The 26,917-nt window shown below is 42.0% G+C and overlaps 2 protein-coding genes across 2 annotated transcripts; one reads left to right on the top strand and one right to left on the bottom strand.

Annotated features, from left to right (window-relative positions):
• The first annotated feature begins 6,071 nt into the window (after positions 1 to 6,071).
• On the top strand, positions 6,072 to 11,487 carry LOC142219085 (claudin-10-like). Its single transcript, XM_075288049.1, has 5 exons — positions 6,072 to 6,291; positions 8,714 to 8,875; positions 9,132 to 9,213; positions 9,290 to 9,397; positions 11,361 to 11,487. Exons 1-5 carry the CDS (start codon positions 6,072 to 6,074, stop codon positions 11,485 to 11,487), a joined length of 699 nt encoding a protein of 232 aa, XP_075144150.1.
• A 7,696-nt stretch (positions 11,488 to 19,183) lies between these two features.
• Positions 19,184 to 26,674, bottom strand: GABARAPL1 (GABA type A receptor associated protein like 1). Its single transcript, XM_075258024.1, has 4 exons — positions 26,494 to 26,674; positions 23,594 to 23,672; positions 22,853 to 22,971; positions 19,184 to 22,066 (listed from the first exon to the last, which is right to left on the bottom strand). Exons 1-4 carry the CDS (start codon positions 26,581 to 26,583, stop codon positions 22,001 to 22,003), a joined length of 354 nt encoding a protein of 117 aa, XP_075114125.1. The 5' UTR covers positions 26,584 to 26,674; the 3' UTR covers positions 19,184 to 22,000.
• Between the last annotated feature and the right edge of the window lie 243 nt (positions 26,675 to 26,917).

Genomic DNA, 26,917 nt, shown 5'->3' with positions numbered 1-26,917 from the left:
GGGACTTATTAACAGGCCCCCATAGAGTGATTGTTTGGGAAAAAAGTCGGAAAATATCCCTTTTACCCAACTTTAACCTCTATTCTCAAGGTTACAGTTACCTGGTCCCCACTGTTCATGGGGTCTTTATGCATAGAATCCTTTCCGATTGGCTACAAACTAAGAAGGGGCGGTTCTTAGCTGCACAGGAAATGCATTCTACTTCCTGTTCCCAGTCTGTATGAAAACCTCTATGAACCCCTTAAACAGTGGTGACCAGGTAAGTAGAACTTCAGGAGTGTGGTGGGCATCTTAAAGAGATCCATTTTTTTACGGTACACTACGTTTTTGGTGCCCTTCACAGAACAGATACGTTATTTTTATATTGATTTCTATTGACCTGTTAAATGCATGTAAAAAGCTTTATGTGAACGCACCCTTATACTTACACATATCCATTCAGGTTTGTTTAACCCTGAATAGTTTGGCTTCACGACTTCAAACCTGTTAAGCCTTTACTGTACCATGCACTCCCTTCCTGAGTCTTGAATGATCCATGCACTTTCGTTAATCAGATGTTATAGACCCTCTTTACGTATCTGTTTGGTAAAGGTTCTACGTTATTTATTTAGGGACGAGAATTTTCATTGTAAAATTTGGTTAGATGTTCGCAACGTAACCTATTCCTCTCTGAGTTATACTATGTTCTGCAGTGCAATAGGATATGTATTTATTTGTGGCTACAGTGGGTTATGAAATTTGCTAAAGATTTTTTTATAACTGTGTAGTTATTTTTTTATACTAATTATTGACTAAGAAGCATTTTTTTTTTTTTTTTAATTAAAAATGCTGTCTGATGGTTCCTTCTGTGACTGTTATCTCTGTTATCCCAAGTGCTTAAAGAGGACCTTTCACCGATTTGGGCACAGGCAGTTCTATATACTGCTGGAAAGCTGACAATGCACTGAATTCAGCGCACTGTTGGCTTGCCTGATCTGTGCCCCGGGTAAAGCGCTATCGGTCCCGGTACTGTAGCTCTTTACAGTCAGAAGGGCGTTGCTGACAGTCAGTCAGGTACGTCCTTCTCCACAGCAGCGCCTATCGAACTGTACAATGTGAGCGGGGAGGAACGCCCCCTCCCTCTCCTGATAATACTCGCGGCGTTCCTCCCCGCTCACACTGTACAGCGCTAATGGTGCTGCTGTGGAGAAGGACATTCCTGACAGACTGTCAGGAACGCCCTTCTGACTGTAAAGAGCTATGGTACCGGGACCGATAGCTCTTTACCCGGGGCACAGATCGGGAAAGCCGACAGTGTGCTGAATTCAGCTTTCCAGCGGTATATAGAACTGCCTGTGCCCAAATCGGTGAAAGGTCCTCTTTAAAAACCAATGAAAGGTGAAATGAGATCTTTTCCCCTCTGCATTTTTCCACCCTTTTCCATTGAGCGGAAACACCTCGAACCGGTCTGCAGATTTCCATGGGTAACCGCTTTTTAAGCGGATTAGGTTTCTGAACGCAGGTGTGAACCTAGCGAATGCAGTTAGAACAGAGATAACACTCTCAGAGCTGGACATCAGGAAGCTACTCAGACTCTGTGAGAAGAGGAAAGAGCAGCTTACACTACATGAGAGCAAGTGAAAGCCGCAGAACAAAAAGTGAGCAGAATTTTTAATAAAACTTTTCTCTAGCCAATAATATAAACAGTGCAATAATAAAAAAAAAAAATGACCAATAGTCTTTAAAGCACATATTCATCGTTAAACATTTTTTCACATTGTACATATATAATATTTCCACAATTTAGTAATTTTCAATACATCACAAATCATCTATCTTATATGGTTTCCATGTTACATTGCTCTGGCTCCCATTGAGCACCCTATAAATAAATATGCAGAAATCTTCTATACTCCCCCTAGTGGTGGCTGCAGGCAGCCAACATTTTTTTCCACTGTATGGCTTTATAGCAGATATTTAAGCGCAATCTAACAGAACAATACGGATCTTAGACCCTAAAAGATGCTTTATATAATACAAAAACTGTTATAAGAGATCCGCTATAATGTATGGATGTATCTGACAACAACCAGCAAAATCGTATCGGTAATACAGGCTCTAGCTCAGTATCATTAGCAGAAATAATGCATATTTTTTTTACATTTTTTGTAGATGAATTCTGTATATAGGATATTATCTGTAATAATGTGCAATATCCACATTGCCTTTACTTATTCCTATGGGGATCCAGGGCCATTGCTGTTACCTCTGTACACTAATACATAGCGGTAATTCAGTCCTTAGAATCCTTTGGTAGTATGGTTGGTTGTCTAGTAAGAATAAGGCCATGACTAGTGTAGCATGATATAGGGTCAAGGGAGGAAGGATTCTTTATATTGAGAATCTCTCAGGATACATACACTGTAAATAAAACAAATACAACACAGATACCTCCATTTTTGTAATTTTTGGCACCAGGGCTTCTTATCTCTAGATGGATCATTTTGCTAAATTTGTGGGAAAACTTTATAACTTTGTCTCAGGTTATTACACATGTTGAGTAAACATGTGCAGGAGAAACTTGCACCTTCTCATGTATAGAACATATGTTATCTATTTAATAAAATATGTTTGTTTGATAAGGTTTATAGTTGTTGTTTTTTTTAGTATTATACTTTACTTTGCTTGCAAACTTGTTTTAGGCCTTGTTCACATTACCGTGAAATCTGTTACTTTGCTCCATCAGAGGATCAGATCAGTGGACAGTAAAGTAACAGTATGATGGATACATAAACTAACAGTCTGGAGCCCATCATAATAGGGGGTATGGTCAGGATTCCCTCTCCGGCTGCTGCACCTTTGATATTACCACGTCAACCTGAGAAGCTTTTGCATTTTCAGAGGCTTCCTGGCTTGGTCTAGTTAGCAGCTGAGGAGGGTTATATAAGACCCCGCCCTCCTGACACATGTGCTGTCTAATTAGTTTGCTACAGCTAGTTTGGTTTCCAGTGTGTGTATGTATGTATGTATGTATGTATGTATGTTTGTATATATATGTTCGTTCATTCCTGTACAACTTGTGACTTCTGGCTTGCTCCTTGGATTCCCCTTTTGTCTCTGGTTCTCTTCCTTGGATAGTTTCTTGGATATTGCTTTTGTCTCCCATCTCTGCTTATCCATTCTCTCCTTATCCATTCTCTCCTGGTTTTGGCTCTGCTGTATGACTTCTCTTCTGTCCCCACCATTCTGTAAGACTTGTAGGTCCTTGGGTAAGTTGCTGCACCAATGCAATTACTATTAGTACATTTATCTGTTTGGTGACAATTCAATGACATGCATGTCCATTTTTAATGGTCATTAGATGCATCGAAAATTTCACACGGCCTTAGGCTGAGGCCCCACGTTGCAGAAATGCAGCTTTTTTTGTTTTAGATTTTGCTGTGGTTTTTTGAGCCAAAGCCAAGAATGGCTACCAAAGGAATGGGAAATATATAGGAGGTTCTTATACTTCTACCTTCTACTCAATCCACTCCTGGCTTTGTCTCAAAAAACTGCAGCAAAATCTGCAAGAAAAAAAAAGCTGCATTGCTGCAACGTGGGGCCTCAGTGTTAGGGCCCCTTTACACGGAGTATACGCTCCGTGTATTCTATCTACGCGCTGTGTATTCTGTACATTTTACACATGTAAAAAAGCATGTGTAAAATGTAGTTAGCCATTGAGTTCAATGGCTTTTTCGTATAATGTGCGTCTTTTTGTGTTATACAAACATGCCATTGAACTCAATGGCTAACTACATTTTACACGTGCTTTTTTACATGTGTAAAATGTACAGTATACACAGCGCGTAGACAGAATACACGGAGCGTAAACTCCATGTGAAGGGGCGCTTAGGCTGATGTCACACCAGGGGTGAACCTAGTCTTCGTGCCGCCTAAGGCGGATGTCAGAAAGCCGCCCCCCCGGGAGGAGGGGGTGGAGCTGAGGGGGCAGAGCCGAGCAGAGGGGGCGGCGTTAGCAGGCAGGGAGAGGACCTGCTCTCTGCTAAGCGTGAGAGGCGGCCGCTGGAACAGCGCTGCGTCCACCGGGCCGCCCCAATCCACCGCTCGGTGACGCTAAGCCTGTCCAGGACAGCTTGTCCTGGACTGGCTTAGGACAGCAAAAATGCCGCCCCCGGTCGCTTCAGGTCGCCTCATGAGAGGTGCGGCGCTGTGTCACACATGCTTTTTTGGGGTTATAAGTTGCTATTTCCAGTGTAGTTTCTCATGGAGTTTTTTTTAGATAAAGCTAGAGTTATTGGAAACGCTGGTGTTTTCCATATAAGTATAATGGGGATAACTCTGCAGACTTTCGGTGAAAAACAGAAAATGTTTTTCCGCAACTTTTTTATTTTGCTGCAGCTCGCTACATGGAGCCTTAGCCTCAAAAACTATGGTGGTGTTTTGTTTTTTTTGTTTTTTTTAATGCTGTGTGGGAAACCAGGTTTATGCAAACTCCCGAAATCCAGCAGGTATATTAGCGTTTCTTCTTTTCTCACCAGTTTCCATCGTAGCCCCAGTACATTTAGCAGACACGCTCATTTAATATTCTGACAGGTTTGGGTCACAAATCTTCCTAGTCGTTAATTAACTCATTAATGTGCCAGTTCTGGGTTATTAGTCAACAGGAATCCATAAAGAAGATTTATATGCTGAGACATGTAGAGGGGCTTAACACAAAGCCAAGTCTAGTTGTAGAGTATGTAAAAGTATAGAACATGAGATTTAGCTGCTAGGATTTCCTCAGCGTGGTAAAATCTTCCAATATCTGGATATAATCTGCTGCGTTTTTACACCTAAGGGTGCATTCACACTGAGTAAACGCTAGCTTATTTTGTAGAGTAAAATTACACTTGTAAATTTTGCTATCCCATTGACTTCAATGATATTTTACAGGCGTATTTTTACAGGCGTATTTTTTACTGGCGTATTTTTTACTGGCGTATTTTTACACTTGTAAAAAAATATCATTGAAGTCAATGGGATAGCAAAATTTACAAGTGTAATTTTACTCTACAAAATAAGCTAGCGTTTACTCAGTGTGAATGCACCCTAAAGGTGTTTTCTAGGTTATGAATATTGTCGACCTCTCCATATGACATTTATCATTATCAGATCAGTGGGGGTTCAATATCTGTTGTGATTCCTGCAAGTGTGTCGAAGCAAAAACCATCCAATTTGGGGTAATATTGTTGGGGCTACTTTCAAGAAAGCCTGCTGGTAGATTTCCCTTGATGGCAATTCAGCACTTACCTGAAGCCTAAAAAATAGGGACCACTGTCAGATCCCCATCAACCAATGTGACTCCTCCGAAAAGCCCTTTAAGGGCTAGTTCGCACGTGAAAACTGCCTGGCTTATTTTGGCTAATTAGGAAGCGGTTTTTGTACCTTGCTGTGTTTTTTGGAGTGTTTCCTGTAGCAGAAAAAGAAAACCTAGCGGTCTTCATAGACCACCATTCTATGGAGGCGGATTTTAAGGCAAAATCCGCCGTCAAAATCCGCCTCATTGCCCCCGTGTGAACGAGCCCTTACTCTTAAAATTACCAATACATCATGATATCAAGTGTATTCTACTAATAAAAGCTGTTTCTTTCAGGGATTTGGTGGGGTAGGTAGCGTATCTGAGTGACATCTCAAGCTCCATAACAGCCCTCAATTACGCTATTTAGGCCAGGAGCCATCATTTCACACGTCACCTTCTAGATTTATGAGAACTTGTTAAAACAAGAAGTGTGTGAGATGCATTAACCACAATCAGTAGCTCCATGTAGGCATGAAGTGGTGTGAATACGTTACCTAGGACCTGGAATGAGTATGAATTAATTAGGGAGGGACAGGTAGGGAACAGGGGTGGATTTTCCTGACCATAAAACTCTTGGGATACTATTTCCAGAAGTTTCGGTGGCATTCTCTTGGTTTCTTCTTGTTGCTTACTTTGATACCTGTGAGCAGCCATCTATCTTCCTTCTATTTTTATTGAAACTCCTCAGTGAACCTTTGATTTCCATTTTTGCTGATTCTTTCTCCGACCTTGTCTGCTTTTATCCAATCTTAAGATGCCTCACATGGCTTCTGAGATCATTGCCTTTGTATTGAGCATGTCGGGCTGGGTTTTGGTTAGCTCCACGCTACCCACTGACTACTGGAAGGTCTCTAGTATTGATGGCACGGTTATCACCACCGCAACCTTCTGGTCCAACCTTTGGAAGACATGTGTTACCGACTCAACTGGGGTGTCCAACTGCAAGGACTTTCCTTCTATGTTGGCCTTAGAAGGTAAGGAGACCAAGTTCAACATAAAAATGGTAATCTAATTGTTGCTTCTTGAAGACCTCTAGACACATTGATGGGAAGTCAGCTGAACCTGCTGATTTTGGCTGGAACAACTTGATATCTAATGTGCATGGGGGATTTCAGACTATCCCTCAAGAGATGATGTCCAAGGAACGAAAGATCAGCCATGCTGAATTTCAACGCCTGTATATAGAGGGAAGTTGGGAGGAATAACTGTGAAGAAAATAGGAGCACAACCAACAGTTATTGAAGTTATGAGGCAACGGAGTGTATAGGGAAATTGGGAGGAATAACTTTTGGCCAGACAGACAGGGTGCCTGGGGCCCTATATGCATATACTACCTGACACTGGTTCCCAAATTACTAAAATGTTGTGATCAGTAAATTATTTTTTGAAGTGAGTTGTTGCCAGGCCATTGCTACTATCCTAGGGCCCTGTCAGTATGGCCCTTTCACCTCAGTAGCTTGAATATACGACTACACAGCAGCAGATATCCGGCAACAGAAAGCTGCTTCAAAATGTTTGGTTATTGGGTCCCCAGCAATGTGATTGACAAGATGGAGTCCAAGGAGGAAGGATAAAGGCTAGCCTGACTTTTCACATAGAAGCCATTTCAGCCACATAGTGGCTCCGACTTACTATTCTGGTTTTCACTAGTATAAGCATGACTGATCTTTGGCACATCTTTGGCATAATGTGGTACATATCTGGCACAATGTCGTATACCTAGGTTGGGCTATAATTTACCGATATGCTGCATATGTGGGCGTGGAATCTCATAAAGAAGGGTGTGGTTTCAATGTGCCAAAATAGTGTTGAAAAATTAAAGGTGTAACTAAAAGGTGGTATCATTGTAGCCTCTGCCAGATTTATCATTCATCACCAGTCACTGTGATAAATCTGGTGTAGGATCAGGCTGCCTATCTAAATTTGCACTGTCTAACTTATAGTAAATCTGGGACGTGTGTCTATAGTGTATAAATATAAACTGGATAATTTATTATGGTTCCCTCTGGTCTCTACTTTCTGGTACCTTCTCGACACACAGGACATGTCCACTTAGGCTTCATGCACACAACTGATGTCTATTTGCCTCCATGGACCCATTAATTTTCTTCTGTGATCACAATCAGCCAAATGGATAGGAATAGGACCTGCCCTGACTTTTTCCTTTAGCTCACTGCTCCATACATGGACTTGTGATAGTACAAGGGCGTGTTTATGGGGCCATTAGGCTATAGCGTGTCAGCGTGCTAGACATGAAAGACACCGACAAACCTCACATGGTGGGTGAGCCTACATTTCATGTGTGTTGAGAAGAAACCAGAAGAGACCTGCTAAACATTGTACCTGGAGTGACAGGGGATGGATGGGGCAGGTATCGCTTCTACTGCCCAATCCAAGACCTTTTCCCTACTAGAAAACTTCAAGTAACATTGGCGACCTCCATCTGATTGAACCATCAAATCTGGTTGAGTTTGGAACATTTTAATTTCAACAATTTAACCTATAGGAAACCTATAGATTTATTTTTTTTAGTCTAGAGAATAAACCAGGCACATAAATAAACAATATGGACGTTAGACTTGTACATGGAAGAGATCATAGCGATTATACAAGTTGCAGTCTAAGTATCGCTTGTGTTCTACAGTCCCGGAAATTAATGATCCATTGTAAGAGCCTGTTAATGGCTAACTCCGAAATCTATTCCTGCCGTAGAACCCTACATGACTGCTGCAGCCATCATATATAGGGCTAGGAGAAGGGGAAGGAAGAACAATAGGAAGAAATAGTACCTGTTCTATATTTATCAGCCCGCACACGTGGCCATATAATTCAAGGTCATGTATATGAAATGAATGGGTTAGTGTGCTCACCATGAAATACACGGATAGCACATTGAGCACGGTCATGGTCTTCTGCAAAGGGCCTAATGCTCAGGCTCCATGAATCAAGGAGCAGTAAAACACTGGGTAAAAAAACGTGGCGGAAACGGCATCATGTAACATTTTTCATAGCAATTTTGCAGAGTTTTCCTTTTCTCTCTGCCCCTATTATACGGAAAACGCCAGGTATAATTGACATGCGGTGAGTTCCAGAAACGCGTCGCTGCAGGTATTTTTCTGCAATGTGTGGATTGGATTTGCTAGAATCCCATCCACTTTGCAGGGACCGTGGCATTCATGTCATGGGGAGCTTCAGCCATCTTGGTTTGTACATATAGTTGTCATTAGACTTCCTTTCTATTTCCAATTCCGATTGAAGACATTCTTGGCTTTGGCCGTTAAAAAGTAAAAGCTGTAACAAAAAAAGACATCTTTTCTGCAATGTGTGGCCTCAGCCTTATAGGCCATTGCATGATTGAAGTGAATGAGTTTTCTTGAAACCCTTTTTACGTTTCAGGCTACATCCAAGCTTGCCGGGGTTTGCTCATCGCTGCTGTTAGCCTGGGATTTTTTGGCTCAATATTTTCCCTTGTTGGAATGAAATGCACCAAGATTGGGGGATCGGATGACACTAAAGCAAAACTCACCTGTTTCTCCGGCCTGCTGTTTATCTTGAGCGGTGAGTGCACTTATATAGTACTAAGGTTTACTCTACAAACCTATGGATGAATTCACACAGTGCAGTACAGGTCAGGATATGTCAGCAAGCACATATATCCGGCATGTTCTACAATATCTGAACACTCTCGTGACACTCCCTTTAAGGAGCACTTATTAAGAGGAGTTGAGACTGTATTTTCTTTTATTTTTCTAGGATTTTTGTCATTGTTGGTAGGATTTTGATAGGAATTACTCACCTCTCCCGTCTGTTCCAGGTCTTTGTGCTATGTCTGGAATATCTCTTTATGCGCACAAAATAACCACAGAATTCTTTGATCCATTATTCGTAGAGCAAAAGTAAGTAACAGAATACTGAGGCTGTTATTAACACAACATATAATATATCTTACCATATCAATCCCTTCTACACCAGGTATGAGCTCGGAGCTGCGTTGTTCATCGGATGGGCAGGATCATCTCTTACCGTCATTGGGGGCGCCATTCTCTGCCTCTCCTTGAATGATACCATTAAAAAAAACAGGTACGAAAATTACCCCTGTCATCTCATTGCCCCACACGAGATATATCAGTATATCATGAATCCACACATAGGGGGCTCACATGGCTACTGAGGTCAGTGGTTTCAGTGGTCACCGGACAGGGACTGCTGATGTCATCACATATGTCACTAGTTCCTTAGCACTGATTGGTCTCAGTGGTCACGTGAACCTCGGAGGTGGTGAGACTGGGAAACGGAGCTCCAGGGATAGGTGACCACCCACCCTGGCTACCCCCAAATTTGCTTCAAATCCTGGACTATCCCTTTAAGCATACTGACACAAAACAACTTTCTGCACATATTGAACTCCTTCACGTACAGGAAGTATATGGAGATCATCTATACATGCTTAAGGCTTCTTCTGCTTTGGTTTCTAAGACAGCAGACATTATATACCCGGGTCTATCGTTATCATCCATGTTAGAGTTTATTGGGTTGCTTTTTCTGTCACCCAATCACCCTTCTTCCCTCCAGCTCTCTGTTAGGTCTCCATGGCTGTCAATCATAGACAAAGGCCCAGTTGCCTCGCAGTCAGGGGTGTAACTTGAAGGTGCAGTTGCATTGGGGCCCAGGAGCCTTAGGGGGGCCCATAAGCAATGACATCAGTATTGAGATTGCAGCTCCCATCTGGCCCATACATACCTCCCAACTTTTGAAGAACCAAAAGAGGGACAAAATGTGCAGCGCGCGTAGGGCGCCACGGCAAATTTAGCCCCACCCACTTTTGTGTTGACTCCGCCCATTCTCGTTAATTTTTCAAGTGCCCGCACACAGTGTAATCCTCCTACAGTCACCCGTAAATTATATGTTCCCCTCTATCTCTCCCCAAGTTTCATATACACCCTTCATCTGCCCCCAGTTTCATGTCCCCCCCTCCATCTCTGCCCCCAGTTTCATGTCCCCTCCATCTCTGTCCCCAGATTCATGTCCCCTCCATCTCTGCCCCCAGATTCATGTCCCCTCCATCTCTGCCCCCAGTTTCATGTCCTCTCCATCTCTGTCCCCAGATTCATGTCCTCTCCATCTCTGCCCCCAGATTCATGTCCCCTCCATCTCTGTCCCCAGATTCATGTCCTCTCCATCTCTGCCCCCAGATTCATGTCCCCTCCATCTCTGCCCCCAGATTCATGTCCTCTCCATCTCTGCCCCCAGATTCATGTCCTCTCCATCTCTGTCCCCAGATTCATGTCTCCACATCTCTGCCCCCAGATTCATGTCTCCACATCTCTGCCCCCAGATTCATGTCCTCTCCATCTCTGCCCCCAGATTCATGTCTCCACATCTCTGCCCCCAGATTCATGTCCTCTCCATCTCTGTCCCCAGATTCATGTCCTCTCCATCTCTGCCCCCAGATTCATGTCTCCACAACTCTGCCCCCAGATTCATGTCCTCTCCATCTCTGCCCCCAGATTCATGTCCTCTTCATCTCTGCCCCCAGATTCATGTCCTCTTCATCTCTGCCCCCAGATTCATGTCTCCACATCTCTGCCCCCAGATTCATGTCCCCACATTTCTGCCCCCAGTGTCATTCCGTCCTCTCCTTCATCTGCCCCCAGTTTCACGTTCCACCTCAGTGTACACATTACACTTACCTTCTCCTCGTCCCCCCGCCGCTCTCTGTGCACCTCTCTCTCTCACTCGCGTCTACACAGCCAGTAGGCAGCGGCAAAGCAAGGAGCTGACCTGTGACAGCTCCTCTGGACGTAGATCTGAGTTGAAATCGGGACATACCTCCCTCCAACTGGGACCGCGGGACACATCACCGAAATGGTGAATGTCCCGCGGAAATCGGGACGGTTGGACCAAGGAGACCCTGGTTTACCCGAACCACACTAAGGTGGATTAAACTCCACTATCAAGAATTCGCTGTAAATATCCTGGGCAACCCCTTTAATTTTTTTTTTACCACTTTTTAAGTCAACTTTGTTTTGTTTGTTTTTTTCAGAATAACTTATTCTTACAACGGAGCAAAGTCAGTGAGGTCTGCCCATACAAACCGCCAAGATCACAACAACAACCGCAATGGGCACAGAGGAATACCAAAAAACTTTGACAAGAATGCCTACGTGTGAGTGATACCATCCATGTATAGGACTATTGCCCTTTGTCGGATATATGCCATGCACTATTCTAGCTTTTCTCGAAGAAAAGAAGATTTCTTATAAGATTTGAGATCCCCTTGCGGCTCCTTTGTATAGTCATGGGACACTAAGCCATTACCTGAGAAGGAACAGCTCTACCTGAAGTCACATAAATAACATATATGTAATATGTGATATCCGCACCGTTACATATCCCCTATCCTGTATACAGAAGACTACACTGATACAATGAAGAGGTCACATTTTATGTGTTATTACGGACAGGATATACAGTCCTATGAAAAAGTTTGGGCACCCCTATTAATTTTAATCATTTTTAGTTCTAAATATTTTGGTGTTTGCAACAGCCATTTCAGTTTGATATATCTAATAACTGATGGACACAGTAATATTTCAGGATTGAAATGAGGTTTATTGTACTAACAGAAAATGCGCAATATGCATTAAACCAAAATTTGACCGGTGCAAAAGTATGGGCACCTCAACAGAAAAGTGACATTAATATTTAGTAGATCCTCCTTTTGCAGAGATAACAGCCTCTAGTTGCTTCCTGTAGCTTTTACTCAGTTCCTGGATCCTGGATGAAGGGATTTTGGACCATTCCTCTTTACAAAACAATTCAAGTTCAGTTAAGTTTGATGGTCACCGAGCATGGGCAGCCCGCTCTCAAATGATCTGAAAACAAAGATTGTTCAACATAGTTGTTCATGGGCAGAATACAAAAAGTTGTCTCAGAGATTTAACCTGTCAGTTTCAACTGTGAGGAACATAGTAAGGAAATGGAAGACCACAGGAACAGTTCTTGTTAAGCCCAGAAGTGGCAGGCCAAGAAAAATATCAGACAGAAAGGCAGAGAAGAAGAATGGTGAGAACAGTCAAGGACAATCCACAGACCACCTCCAAAGAGCTGCAGCATCATCTTGCTGCAGATGGTGTCACTGTGCATCGGTCAACAATACAGCGCACTTTGCACAAGGAGAAGCTGTATGGGAGAGTGATGAGAAAGAAGCCGTTTCTGCACGTACGCCACAAAAAGAGCCCCCTTAGGTATGTAAAAGCACATTTGGACAAGCCTGTGGACTGTTGAAACAAAGATTGAGTTGTTTGGTCATACAAAAAGGCGTTATGCATGGCGTCCAAAAAAAAACAGCATTCCAAGAAAAACACTTGCTACCCACTGTAAAATTTGGTGGAGGTTCCATCATGCTTTGGGGCTGTGTGGCCAATGCCAGCACCGGGATTCTTGTTAAAGTTGAGGGTCGCATGGATTCCACTCAGTATCAGCAGATTCGTGAGAATAATGTTCAAGAATCAGTGACGAAGTTGAAGTTACGCCGGGGATGGATATTTCAGCAAGACAATGATCCAAAACACCGCTCCAAATCAACTCAGGCATTCATGCAGAGGAACAAGTACAATGTTCTGGAATGGCCATCCCAGTCCCCAGACCTGAATATCATTGAACATCTGTGGGATGATTTGAAGCGGGCTGTCCATGCTCGGCCACCATCAAACTTAACTGAACTTGAATTGTTTTGTAAAGAGGAATGGTCCAAAATCCCTTCATCCAGGATCCAGGAACTGATTAAAAGCTACAGGAAGCGACTAGAGGCTGTTATCTTTGCAAAAGGAGGATCTACTAAATATTAATGTCACTTTTCTGTTGAGGTGCCCATACTTTTGCACTGGTCAAATTTTGGTTTAATGCATATTGCACATTTTCTGTTAGTACAATAAACCTCATTTCAATCCTGAAATATTACTGTGTCCATCAGTTATTAGATATATAAGGGCTAGTTCACACAAGGACATGGACGCTGATTTTGACAGCAGATTTTGCGACCAAATCAGCGTCCATACAATGTCCACACTATGTTAACTGCTCCCGCCGCGACCATCGCGGTCGCAGCTTTCACCTCCGCTGTCGGCTCAAATGAATGAGCCGACATGGAGGGCGCTGCGGCTGGGCGGAAGCCGCGGCTCATCGCGAGCGGCTTCCGCCCGAAAGATAGGTCATGTCGCTTCTTTTTCTGCTAGCGAGCTAGCAGAAAAAAAAAAGCGAGTAGTTCACATAGGGATACATTGTATGGACGCTGGTTTGGCCGCGAAATCCGCTGTCAAAATCAGCGTCCATGTCCCCGTGTGAACTAGCCCTAAAACTGAAATGGCTGCTGCAAACACCAAAATATTTAGAGCTAAAAATGATTAAGATTAATAGGGGTGCCCAAACTTTTTCATAGGACTGTATAACAATATACAGCTCCCCTATAAAACTCAGATATCTTTTCACTATGAATATTATATATATTGATTAATAAAATTAAATAAGTTGTTTATTAAGATAAATCAATGCAAATGGAGGATCATTGTTGAAAGTCGGCTCCGAAATTCATATTGGTATGTAGTGAGGGTCTGCAATCCTTCTCTGTAGGGCGTACTAATTAATAAATAGCGAAGGAGTCCTTGGTTTACCATGCAATAAATGAGGGGTATATACTATACAGTGTTGTGCAAAAGTTTTAGGCAGGTGTGACAAACTGGATCAGTTCCTCTCGTATCTTTATAAGCAGTTTTGGCTCATAGTGCTGCAGATATGTCTCCGTAATACATTAGCGTATATTACGTCATGGTGACCTAGTAGTATTGGCGACAGATCATAGAAGTTTGTTAATATTCTCTTATTCGCCATATCACAGACATTTCTACAGTTCTTCATTATCATTAGATTATTTGTAATACTTTAGTATAACATTTCTACAAACCGACTCCCATTAAAGCTCTTTTATGAGATCAGTATCTTTATGACGGTCTGGTTATAACTAGAATCCAAGTCCAGCAACAACGTCAGTAACTTTATCTCCATGCTCTAAATGGTCACTAGATGTGTTAGTAAATACTGCAGGAATGTACTGGGGGTTGGGGGTTGCAAAAACTGCTAGCAGTTGGCAAGTCCACGATGTTGCTTTGGCTTTTAACCAATTTTAAGAGTTACGTAAATACCCAAATTGCGTATATATCAGTGTTGTCTATGTACACAAGTTATGCAGCACTGTTGTCTATGTACACAATGTATGTAGCTCTGTTTTCTATATACACAAATAGAAATAGGCTATAAATCTTATTTATATACTAGCTTCTGCCCGCGACTTCGTCTGCGTGGACTTCAAAATTGGATCCAGAGAGAAATGGAAAATGTGTGAGTAATAAAAAAAAAATTGCCTGCTCCGGCGTTTCAGCAGCTCTGAAGCTGGCCTGCTGCTGAACTTGTTCCTCGCGCTGTGCCTGTGATTGTTCCGGCATCTCGGTAGGTCGGTGGTACGCCATATAATGAGTGTGTTGTTGGCGTCAATGATCCGCCTGCTCCGGTGTTTCAGCTGCTCTAAAAGCCACTTGATGCCTAGCTTGCCCAATCCTCCTCAGATACGCTTGAGGAGAAATCTGTTGACTTCTGGCTGCCTTCATAGTTCTCATTTTTTGAGAATTTTGCAACAAATTAGATTTTCGTTTTCCCGGCATGTTTAAAACTGGGAAACTGCCAATTTTGATCAAAGGAGTTTTCCCATGTCAGTGTCTCAGTACGCTGCATGCAGTGTCTGCTTCTCACCTCTTTTATTTCTCTCTCTCCCTCCTTCTTCTGGCTGAACAGAACACAGAACACTTATGCAGAACAGATAATATGCAGATGCTTGTACACAATGGACTCAATGTTATCTGTGTGTTAACATAGAGAGATAACAGATCTGGCTTTATCCGCAAACTGCAATTAGCTGATTCTCCTGCCGGCAAGAGCACTGTAATATAGTATATGAACATAAATTCATAACAGTCATGGAACCATGTCATTTACTGGGATAAAAACGTGTTAATTCAGGTTACAAACTATGCGCCAAATTTCATCCAAATCTGTTCAGCCGTTTTTGCATCAGGTAACAAACATCCAAACTTTCACATTTATAATATTGGTAGGATAGGATATTCTAGTTGGCATTGCAAAGGAACACACTATATATAGTAAGAGCTGGGAGGGAAGGGAGGGGAGTGCTGAGGCACATTTTTATGTCCAAGACCATCCAGTTACATATAATACAACTTATAATAAGAGCCAAACTAATGCCAGGCAGTGTGGGGTCATAGCTTCTGGATCTTGGGCATGGTCCCCATTTTGGAAAAGTGGTCAGTGTACGTGTGGGGGAAGTCTATACTAGAAAACTAACCAGAGTAACTAAACTAATAATGAAAAACAACAGTAAGTTACTGCTGAGGTAGAGTGGCAAAAGTGCACAGGTATTACCCTACCATAACACTAGGTGGCAGTATTATCCTTTTAAACATCAGAAAATAACATCGCGTCATTCACAAGCAGTTATAAACAGCGTGCAGGAACAGTCATCATAACAGAGGACAAAATATTTAAGGCTCAGGCCCCACATAGCGAGCTGCAGCCAAAAAGCGCCGCTGGAACAATCTCACTGGGAAAGTATTGTAGTTTTTCCCGCAGTGGGGACTTTCTGCTCCTATTATACATAGAAGGATTTTTTGTAGGTATAATTGACAAGGTGCGATTTACAAAAGCATGGACGTTTTTGAGATGACAGAGTGTCTGCTGCAGAATATTTTCTGCAATGGGTGAATGGAATTACCCAGAATCCCATTCATTTTGCAGGGACTGTAAAGTGCAGCATTTTTTGGTATGGCCAAATCTCAGTGTTTACTCTACGGGGGGGCCTGGCTTAAAGGGGCTTTCTAGGACAATTAGCTGACCATTGATATGTTATCATGGTGGATTGACACACAAGGCCGATACAGATCAGCCATGGCTCTCACTAGTGCTGTCGGTAATGACATGTTCACCGGTCACATGGTACAGCAGCAACTCAGTCCTTTTCAAGCAAATTGGGCTGAGCAGTCATACGAAGCACAACCCCTATGATACGTATGGCGCTGAGCTCGGTATTTAGTAACGCAGCCTCTTAAACCAGCTGATGTATTGGGGTCCCCATGGATTAGTTGTATGATCACCCCCACTCCATTAGGATGTACATCTTCGGGCAATCGTCTTTCTCTTCTGTGTAACTTTAAAGAAAGCAGAAATATAAGTAAATGGATTTCGGCGTTTAGAATATTATCTGGACGTCCTGTAATTGTCATCTGCAGTAACATGTGGTTGGACAGGAGACTAGAATAGCCGAACATCCTGAGCAGGATCCATTCTCTGCTTTTTATAGGTCGGTAGTAAAATTAAAAACAGGAAGTTTGTTGGTTTCAGAGATGGCTGATGTTCCAATCCAAGATAAACGTCCAGGGCACATTGAGACAAAGTGTCTCTTGTAATATTGGTATCTTTTTATATTACATAGGCAACTGGCCCTTTCACATAACAGGCACTAGGTGAGTCCTCATATGGCTACCACCCTGCTGGAAGTTCTTAAAGGGATTGTTCAGGAAGAAAATGTTTAAGTAAGATTGAGGATGAACCCTGTTCCTTACCTGCTTTGTTGTCTTCAGGCCAGGACCTTTGCCCTGTAAGGTGTGTAGGGTAGTATGATAAGGAATTTACTGTAAATGACTCGGCTGAACGCCTCAAGGAGTCTTTATGCTGCAACGTCTTGAGATATTGTGAAATCTTCAGATCCTGAATTGGGGCTATGGCTTGGAACTCTTATTACTGGTGTTTTCCAGACTAGGACTATTGATGACCTACGTCCTGTCGATCTGCTAGCTTCTCCTGAATTAGTCATAGAGTGTACATGTGAGCCAGCCATACAGTACATTGCCTAGTTATGGGAATACTTGGAGGTGGAGGTGGAATAAGACAAGATAATCCTTTAATAATCCCACCATGGGGGAATTCAGTATAATGTCTAGTAACTTATATGTGTGAGAAACATGTAGTAGACCATTTTATTATTTTTATTATAAATGTCTTCATATTTGGTAATCGTAAGGTATTAATATACAGAAAATATTTTGGGGGTTTATCAAACATGATCCCCCAGAAATGGCTTAGGGCGGGTTCACACCTGCGCCCGGGGTCTCTGCTTTCAGGTTTCCATTTTTTGCCCGAGAAACCAGCAGTCACTTTTCAAACCCGTTCATTTGAATGAGTTTGCAAAGTGTCCGCCTGTGGGCGTCTTCTGGTCTCCGCGGCGAAACCATTTTTTCTTAACCAGATACAAAGTCGGACATGCAAGGCTTTGTGTCCGATTAAAAAAACTGTTTCACCGTGGAGATCACAAAATGCCCACGGGTGGTCACAGGCGGGCACCTGTCGGCAGAAGACGGAAACCCACAAAGCAGAGACCGGGCGCAGGTGTGAACCTGCCCCAATAAAGGTTTTTCGTTGCACCCCAAAGCCAGGTTTACATGACAAGATGTGTCACTAGTTTGGTACAGAATGTAGTGTTGTGTGTTTTTTAGCCCCTGGACAAAAATACACAGTTACCCTAGGCCTATCCTGTGAACATAGCAGGGGAACATCAATTGCGGCCACTCATAGGGTATACAAAACCCCAAATTCACAGTACCAAGTTTATGACACCCAGTCTGTGTGTTGGCCGGATTTACCAGCTTGCACCTTATGCCAGGAGAGGGACACCCAGATTATAGATATGTATTATGTATGGTGTTAGGAGTCTCGGCCTCCCTGCTACATACTGCCCCATATTATAATCCCTGCAGGGCACCATGTGGCGGGGAGTCCTAGCGGCATAGATCAGACCAGTAAATCTGGCCAACACCTGGACCAAGTTACATGGGTGAATGCAATGTATGTGTATGTATGCTAAGTAGCTTATTGGCACCACTGGCTTCCCGTTAGACCCCCCCCCCCACTAGCTGGGCCCGTGTTTATTGTTGTCATAGCAACCAATCACAATGCAGCTTTCATTTTGTATTCTGCTCCTGAGACATTAAAGCTGCATTGTGATTGGTTGCTATAAAGACCATTTTTCTTTAGTTCAATAAATATGTCCCAATATCCATGGCGCATCTTATTTACCTCCATCAAACTTCAAGTTAAACGGTTATCCAAGATCCATGGTCAATACTCGGACCCCACACTGATCAGCTAATTCAGCTACCAAAGCTCTATATAAGATATATGACTGGAAGAAGCTCTGCACCTATTGAAGTGTATGGGGCAGAGCTGCGGTTCCCTTGTGCCACTCTATATAGCTATGGCCGAGGGTAAACCGCAGATCTGCTCCTATTCAATTCACTTCTAGCCGGATACTTTGCAAATGTCTTCCGGAAGCCAAATCAGCTGATCGGTGTGGGGTCTGGGTATGAGATCCCCATAGATTTGATACTGATGGACAAGTCCATGGGTCTTGGACCACCCCTTTAAAATGGAAAGTGACCCACCCCAGATAAAGCAATGACGTCATCACAATCACAACGAGTCGCGTTCTTGTGTTTACAGTTTTATTTAAATATAGGGATAAGATAAAATCATGTAATGAAACATTAATAAATCAGACAAAATAAAACCTGTAAAGTTGTAAAAATAAAATAAAATAAAAAAAAATTCAAAACAATATGACATGACAAAAAGTGACTTCATTTGGTCAAGATGAAATCTTTGCACATAGCAACAGAGAATACATCACAATAACCAAGACTGGCATATACTGTACTGTTCATATAACTTTCGTAGAGAAAATAGATCTTTGTTTTTACCATACAGTACATTTAGTAGGTCGGAGGACCACCATGAGGCTCCTGAGCCCCTTAAATAGAATCTGCAACTGGACCCCCAAACCAATATGCACTATTATAAGTACTAATGTGCTCTTGTATTGCGGAGGGCCAATGGGGGCCCCATAGACACTATGGTCAAAGTGCACCCTCCGCCTCCGCAGAATAACTACAACAACTGGAGCGTTCGAAGTATTTCCATCCAGTATAGAAAGTTCACATCTCAGAATACGGACACGATGTCCGTATGTCTTTTTGGATAAAGTTATTGTTATGAGAGTTCGGCTAGAAATCCATCCGTTGACACAAATACTTATTAATTTTTGGCCACTCACTTATACGTCACATTTTTTTTTGTCTACTGCTAAAAATTCTTCATTTTCTAAATGTATAGAGGTAAATGTTCAAGTCTTTAAAGAGATTCTCCCAAATAAAATAAAAATGAATTAAAATTAAATTTGGAAAATCTGAATTTAAAGGAGTTGTCCAGTTTTGCGTAAGGAGGCCGGAGAAGGTGCAAAATACTATAATAATAATATTAAAAAAAAAAAAAAAAAAATTCCGCTGTCCCCAGATCTGTGGTGTCTTCCACCCCGGTCCAGTCCAGCTGCAAAACTCGGAAGCAACAGGATTGGAGGGAGACACTGGAGCATCGGGGACAGGTAAGCTAATGGGGTTTTTTTATTCCACCTTCCTCCGGCCTCCTTGCGCCAATTTGTAAATCCTGGAAACCCCTTTAAAGTGATTACTTTGCTTGTGCCTGTGGTTAGGACAGAGTTAATCTATTCCTAAACTAAAAACATTTAAAGGGAGTCTGTCACCAGAAACCGACATATCAGCCAAGCCCCACAGATAGATAGGTTAGGGTCTTCCGAATTAAACAAAGTCTTCTCCTTGAGAATCGGTCCCTCCGTTGCCGAGATATCACCATTTCTGTCAATCTGTAATTGACCTCTTTGGAGCAATGAGGGAGTGGCCGCTTATCTGTTTGGAGCAATTGAAACGCCCTGATTGCTCCAAAGAGTTCATGAGCATGGTGACAAAAACGGTTTTATCGGAGGCTCCGATTCACAAGGGGAAAACACTTCTGGATTCGGATGACCCTAACCTATCTATCTACAGTGTCGGACTCCATTTAAGACTGAATAGGAATATTTTGCAGCCTCTTAAAGGGATTATCAGGCATCATGTCTGTGTTTGATTACTCTGGTCTGTGGGATTGGGCCAAATGGGCGCTGAGCAGGGATGCCGCCTTGTTTTTGGTTTGCTAGTGATGCCTTATTTATGCAGTACTAATATATATGACATAACTTCATGCCAGCACTAGTTTATGTAAAGAAGAAGCGAATATTTGTAATCTTCCTACTTATGTTAAATGGCATTATCCTGTCATTGAGAGTTCTTGAGTATTATATACAGCCATATAATGCACTATTACATAGTAGTGCACTAGCACTAGAATCTCACTTTGTCGATGGACTGAGATGACCTTCCATTACTCCTATTTTTTATGTTTATTTTATCCCTGTGCGATCCCCTAATCCAATCTATGTCAATGGAGAATCTCTTTAACGAAAGATAAACTGAGACTTCTTATTCGCTCCAGTATTTCTTACTGACACGCGTCATCCCTTACACATATCATATCCTAGCAAAAAAAATAAATAAATGACTAAAACGGAATAAAAAAAACAAAACAAAACCAGGAAAAGCATCATTAAAATAAGCTGAGTCATGATTAAAAAACTGTCCGTTTTACTTTACCCACACTGCCACCTAAAGGACACTTGCTGTATAGCATTCAAAAAGTGCACTCCAAATAAATAATCCAGTTAAGATTGGATGAAACATGGAACAGTTATCATTTCTCTTAATACTAACAGCACATCACTAATTTGTCTGTAGTTTTTTTTTTTTTAACCTACCTCAAGTGTTTTTTTTTTTATAATTTTTTTTTCATTTAAGCATTTATGTCGTAGAATGAAATATGGAACAAAAGGTAAAGTATTCGAAAACCAGCCTGCTTGCTTCCAAAAGCAGCACCCCATGTAAAGATCTATAGGTTATGTGTAGTATAACAGCATATCCCCCTCCACTTCCTTGGAGCCAAACTGCAATACCTCAGGTGGCCAGATGGGGCACTGTGTTTGGAAGAAAGCTGCCATATTTAGCTAATTCACAAAAACTTCATGTGTCAATGATGAGGACTGTAGTGAAGGATCTAGGTCTCTAATCTAACCTGCGGACAAGGCAGGTGGAACAGGTGAACATTCATCGTGGGCCCGCAAAAAGGCCGTCAAATTCCCTGTATACTATAGAAAGGGGTCGTCTACTGCACAGACACAAGAGAATCGGAAGTAGGGTGTTGAGGTTTGGTTTAATGGAAATAGTTTGTGAGAGAAGAACAGACCTGTCATTCTTGTGTGTATATGGACATGTGAGACAGTAACCAGGCTATTGTCTTCTTAATATGGCAGGCGCAGCATCATGGAACTCCATAGCCCCTGTATTACCGTTCATGTGCCCTGAGTTGCTGGGTCTTAATTCTTCAATGCACAATACTGTACATTAGAAATCCTTGGGGTGTTAAATATTTTAGGCAAGTCCTGCCCAGCCCTAATATTTGTATATTATTACCCCTTCCCCTATGTACCCTCCCAAACTTGCCAAGACAATCAGCCATATAACCAGGTTCCATGCGCTGTGCAGTCCTAGAGGTTGGGTGATCGGTGATATGGTGGGTGAGGGTGGTGATGGTGTTAGTTGGACTTCGCCATCGTTTGTGGTGTCACTTTCCATACACGCTCTCGTCGCTGTAAGCCACATAGAGAAAACAATCCTCCTCATGGTTATCCTGAAAGACATAAGTGATATATACAGTGTAAGGTGAGCTCCACACATGGTGGCGGACTGTAAGCGCTGTCAGTAAGGTCAGTGAGTCTTCATTCTGAGCACCTTTAGGAAGGAACACGCCAAGTTCTTGTATAAATCTATGGGGACGGTGTATGACCTAGGGACAACGCTACCTCACAATGGGGGGGGGTTAGTTACTAAATTGGTGAAGCCATGCGCAAAAGTGGCACAGCAGGCACAAAATATTCACCACTTTAGGGTTCCAGACTTGTCCCTTCACTTTTGAGAAAACCAGGCAGTTATCTAAGACGTCTCAGTCCGTTACTTTTACTATAATTGATGCCATATCGGTTATACCGGAAATCTACACCATTTCATTTATGGATCCCGACACCTGAAGAGGCCGGGGCTCTGGTGCATCCGCCAGCCATGCTAAAAATATTAAGACCAACAAGGTTTTCCTCAATGTTCCTCTAAATACAAAATCTGTATAGGATAAAGATAAGAAAACCGGGATCCCCCTTGTGTGCTAGGAATCTAAATTGGCATGATCAGTACATTCCTGTGCACCAGTCCTAAAAATATTGAGAAAGCAATCCAGTCTCTTACACATGGGGATAGAAATATTTCATCCATGACTGGTTGTGACAGAAGACTGAAGGGTAGGGAATGACGTCTAACCAGAAGAGCGAGCGGTCCAAGGGCAGACGTGGACCCCAATACTAAAGGTAATATCTTATAGAATTGCTCTATAAGTCTCCCCATAAACATAACCGCGGTTTCTTACTTCATATAGTTGTCCCATGGTAGCACTGGTAGGGGGAATTGTGTTGTTGACAAAGAAGAAGAGCGCGTCCTCGGGGCGAAGGTGAATCCGCTTCCTGATGAGGAAGTAAAACTGTCCAACTGTGGAGATTGTGCAAAGAAAACAGAGATTAAATACATGGATAAAAAAATATAACAAAATAGGGAAAAAATATAAAAAGATACAATATAAAATATATATATATCAAATAAAATAGATACAATATAAAATAAAAATATAAATAAAATAATATAAATAATCAAGTAAAACACACACATACAATATAAAAAGATATAATATAAAATAATATAAATAATCACATAAAACATATACAATATAGAAAGATACAATATATATAAAAATATACAATGTAAAAAGATAAAATATAAATGAGTAAATAATCAAATAAAACAGATACAATATAGAAAGATACAATATATATAAAAATATACAATGTAAAAAGATAAAATATAAATGAGTAAATAATCAAATAAAACAGATACAATATAAAAATATAAATAAAATAATATCAATAATCAACTATAACACACAGATACAATGTAAAAAGATACATAAATAAATAACTGTTTCTATACATTGGTGTGAGCTCAGGAGTGTAACCTTATACATTTAGATGACTGAACAAGCCTGAACAAGTGCTGACTCGGGGTCAGACGATAGCAAGTAAACAGATTGTATAGAAGGGTCAGAGATGTTACTTACCAGTGAGGTCTGATGGCACTAAGTATTTCCTTTTATCTAAATCTGGGACTCGAGCTTTTGGAGCCTTTTCTACGATAACCTGAAAAGTAAACAATTGTCAGCTACGTGTATAAAAGCGTTGGCCAGATCATACATAGAGGGGTCTCTTTTCCAGATGTTCTGGTTTGACTTTATTCCATACAATGTCTCTAGATTTGTTAGAAAACCAGGCATTGATCTATAGGGATCGACCTTCCAAAAGGTGGTGCTAGAGAAAGGTTTCTTTTTTCCATCAAGCAGAAAATATTTGCACATTGCATTCCCAAAATTCCTTGTACAGCATGTGCGATCTGTAAGGCCTCCCCCACTACAAGGTGTCAAATGAAACAACCCTTAAAGGAGCACTCCTTCTGACCTACTGTATATTCAGAGCAATGTATTAAATAAGCCCAATAGAAGAGTAGAACACCATTGTTATTAAAGGTCTACCATAAGATGTCCTACCAAACAAATCCCAGGGCTCGGCAGGGCACTTAGAATTGTGTGTAAAGATACTATATCTCTGTTGCTATTCAGAACATCTTTATTCCCCCAAAAACTGCTATTATGCAAATTAGGTGTGAAGTGCCATGGGGGTGGTCCCATTCCTGGCAAGTGCTCTGGGTTTCCATTACAAAACCTGCCTAACACTTCACCTTGTGCCTGAGTTTCCAATGTCACATGGGTCCTAAAATCCGTATACAGTAATGTGCAAAAGTTTTAGGCAGGTGTGAAAAAATGCTGCATAAGTAGGAATGGTTTTTTTTCTTTTTAAAAAGGGTTAATAGTTTACTTTTAAACAAATCCCATTAATATTTGGTGTGACCTTTGCCCTCTGATTTCCAACAGTAGTTCTCAGTACTTGAAGGAACTCGGCAGGGAGGTTGTTCCCGCCATCTTGGAAAACTAAGCACAAATGTTCTGTGGCTGTAGGCTTGCTCCAATCCATCTGTGCCTTCATGTAATCCCAGACAGACTGGACGATGTTGAGATCAGGGCTCTGTTGTCACTTCCAGGACTCCTCCTCACATCAAACATTAATGGGATTTAGATTTTTCTTTTATTCATTCGCTTTGTTTTGTTCAGTGACAAAAATAAACGTTTAATACTTGAAATCTTTGAAAGCATTCTCTCTTCATATTAGTATTTTTCCACCTAGCCTAAAACTTTTGCACAGCCTGGTACCTCTGAAGCCACTGTCCACAGCATGGTGTGTACTGCCCATATGGCAGGCTGCAAATCAATAATGCATGTGTGAGAGTTCAGTGAGGGGGGCAGCGCTGGCACTATCAGACAGGGCTCTGGGGAGGTATTAGGAACAGCTTCTGGTGCACTTGCCGGAAATGTAACCTCCCCCTTGGCACTTCCAGAAATAAAAATGAGTCCAGAAATGTTACATAACCAGCATGTGTGCAATATATCTTCACTATCTTTGCAAGTGTGAATACATGGGCGTAGCTAGAGGGGGCAACCAGGGCATGTGCCCTAGGTGATGACTGTCAGGGGGCACCAACAAGCCATATATAATATATATATATATATATATATATATATATATATATATATATACACTGAGCAGTCATAGGTTTGCTGAACGCAATGTCAATAAACCAAAGCAAATAAGACAATAACAGATCCCCCAACAGCTACATGTTGATGGTTTCCAGTTAAAAATATGATAATAAAGATATCCTGACTACAGAACTAACTGTAGTCAGAGGAGGAGCGTCCCTTTAACATGGCAGATCTATCTTGTATATGAGAAGTCGTCCCAATTCTTGAGAATATTCTTTCCTAAGTCTTTCCTTTGGATTCAGCCTTAACCCTACCACCATGGTGGATACGCAGCATTCGCAGACAGCGGTAACAGCTGGTAGCCACAGGGCACCAGTGACACCATTTCATGGGCTCTGCCCCAGATTTGGACTATTTTGAGGACGCAGCGTCTGCTTCCATTTCTGTATTTATGTCAAGGTGACCGGACATATTAGAGGCAGGCCTCGCTCATGCAGAGATTAGGACTATGCCTAGGCCCGGTGATCTGAATATACAGCCATACAGTAGTAGAGCGATACAATTCTTCTATAGGCACAGCATAAGGCTTTGTATTTGATCCATAGACATATGTTACATAGATGGCTATAAATCCAGTAACATAGACACCTTATATTGTGCACTTCGGTATCTGATGCGTTATATGTACATTGCTATGGTCTACCCCTATATAGCAATCTATGTATAGCCTCCTATGCTGTATACTATTTAGTATAATACAGCAAGGGTTAAATAAGGCGGGAGCACCAGATGAGCCCTCCCCTCTCATTGCAGTGCTTAGGGAGGAGGAGAAGTCTGCGCACCATCTTTCCCTAAGGCATGGATACAGGTAGGGGGTGCACTGCCTGCCCCCGCCACCCCCCACAGAGCTCCTCAATGTTGACATGTAGCTTTATTGTCCATGGCGTATAATAAACTAAACTGCGCTCCTATGTAGAGTCCCCTACAAATACAAAGCAAGGACGCCAATGACAACAAGTGAAACAGAAATCGACTTCCATATTTAATCATTGATCTTGGTTAGGATATTAGATTGTATGATGGCGAGGTATATGGCAATATAATACCCATATATAGACAAAAGCATGGCCCCATTATGCCTAAGGACTACCCCCACCTCCTAATAGAGAAGTAACAATGACTATGCACTGTAACAATGTATATACTGTAATGGCCGAGGATTCGATACATTGTAGCGGCCTATTCTGGTGATCTATGTTGTATAGGCCATTGATATTTATCAATTACAAAACCGTTGTGTGGATTAAGGGTTAATAATGCAGGGAAAGGCCACAGACAATGCAGACAGGTATAAGGCGTATACTCACGGGGACCCTGTCTGGATATTTCTTCCTAATCTTCTCGCCCTCCTTCTTCCTATACTCATAGGGATGATCCTCTTTGTACTGAAATTTCATGGCGGCTCTGTTCCAGGGATGTGTGGACAAGAACAGATCCTTCCCTTTAAGCCTCAATAGCAGTGTCTGCTAGCAAGCAAAAAGCAGGGTATTGTGACATCAGAGGACCCTCCTCTGGGCAGTACCAGGAGAACCAAACAAAGGGCAGATCGGCTTAACCCCTTCCCCGCTGACTAATGCCCAGCTGTTGTGCACTACATGAAGCCACCTCCCCCGCAGCTGGGTATACTGGGACTTATAGTCCCCGCGGCCTTCGAGGCGCACTGTTACCTATGGCAAAGGTCTTCCTTTTCATGCCCAGCTGCTTTGCTTTGCAATGTATGGCTGCAAGGCG

The sequence above is a fragment of the Leptodactylus fuscus genome, chromosome 10 (assembly GCF_031893055.1).
Source record: "Leptodactylus fuscus isolate aLepFus1 chromosome 10, aLepFus1.hap2, whole genome shotgun sequence".
Taxonomy (NCBI): domain Eukaryota; kingdom Metazoa; phylum Chordata; class Amphibia; order Anura; family Leptodactylidae; genus Leptodactylus; species Leptodactylus fuscus.
The sequence above is the reverse complement of the archived record's forward strand: the minus strand, read 5'-3'. Positions and strand labels throughout refer to the sequence as shown.

What these genes read in the sequence shown, in the direction of transcription:
- LOC142219085 (XM_075288049.1), top strand. Translation starts at nt 6,072, where the DNA reads ATGCCTCACATGGCTTCTGAGATCATTGCCTTTGTATTGAGCATGTCG. An exon ending in TTCTATGTTGGCCTTAGAAG is followed by an intron (nt 6,292 to 8,713) that starts GTAAGGAGACCA and finishes TTTACGTTTCAG; the next exon opens with GCTACATCCAAGCTTGCCGG. An exon ending in CCATTATTCGTAGAGCAAAA is followed by an intron (nt 9,214 to 9,289) that starts GTAAGTAACAGA and finishes CTTCTACACCAG; the next exon opens with GTATGAGCTCGGAGCTGCGT.
- GABARAPL1 (XM_075258024.1), bottom strand. Translation starts at nt 26,583, where the DNA reads ATGAAATTTCAGTACAAAGAGGATCATCCCTATGAGTATAGGAAGAAG. An exon ending in AGTGCCATCAGACCTCACTG is followed by an intron (nt 22,972 to 23,593) that starts GTAAGTAACATC and finishes CAATCTCCACAG; the next exon opens with TTGGACAGTTTTACTTCCTC. An exon ending in CCATGGGACAACTATATGAA is followed by an intron (nt 22,067 to 22,852) that starts GTAAGAAACCGC and finishes TATGTCTTTCAG; the next exon opens with GATAACCATGAGGAGGATTG.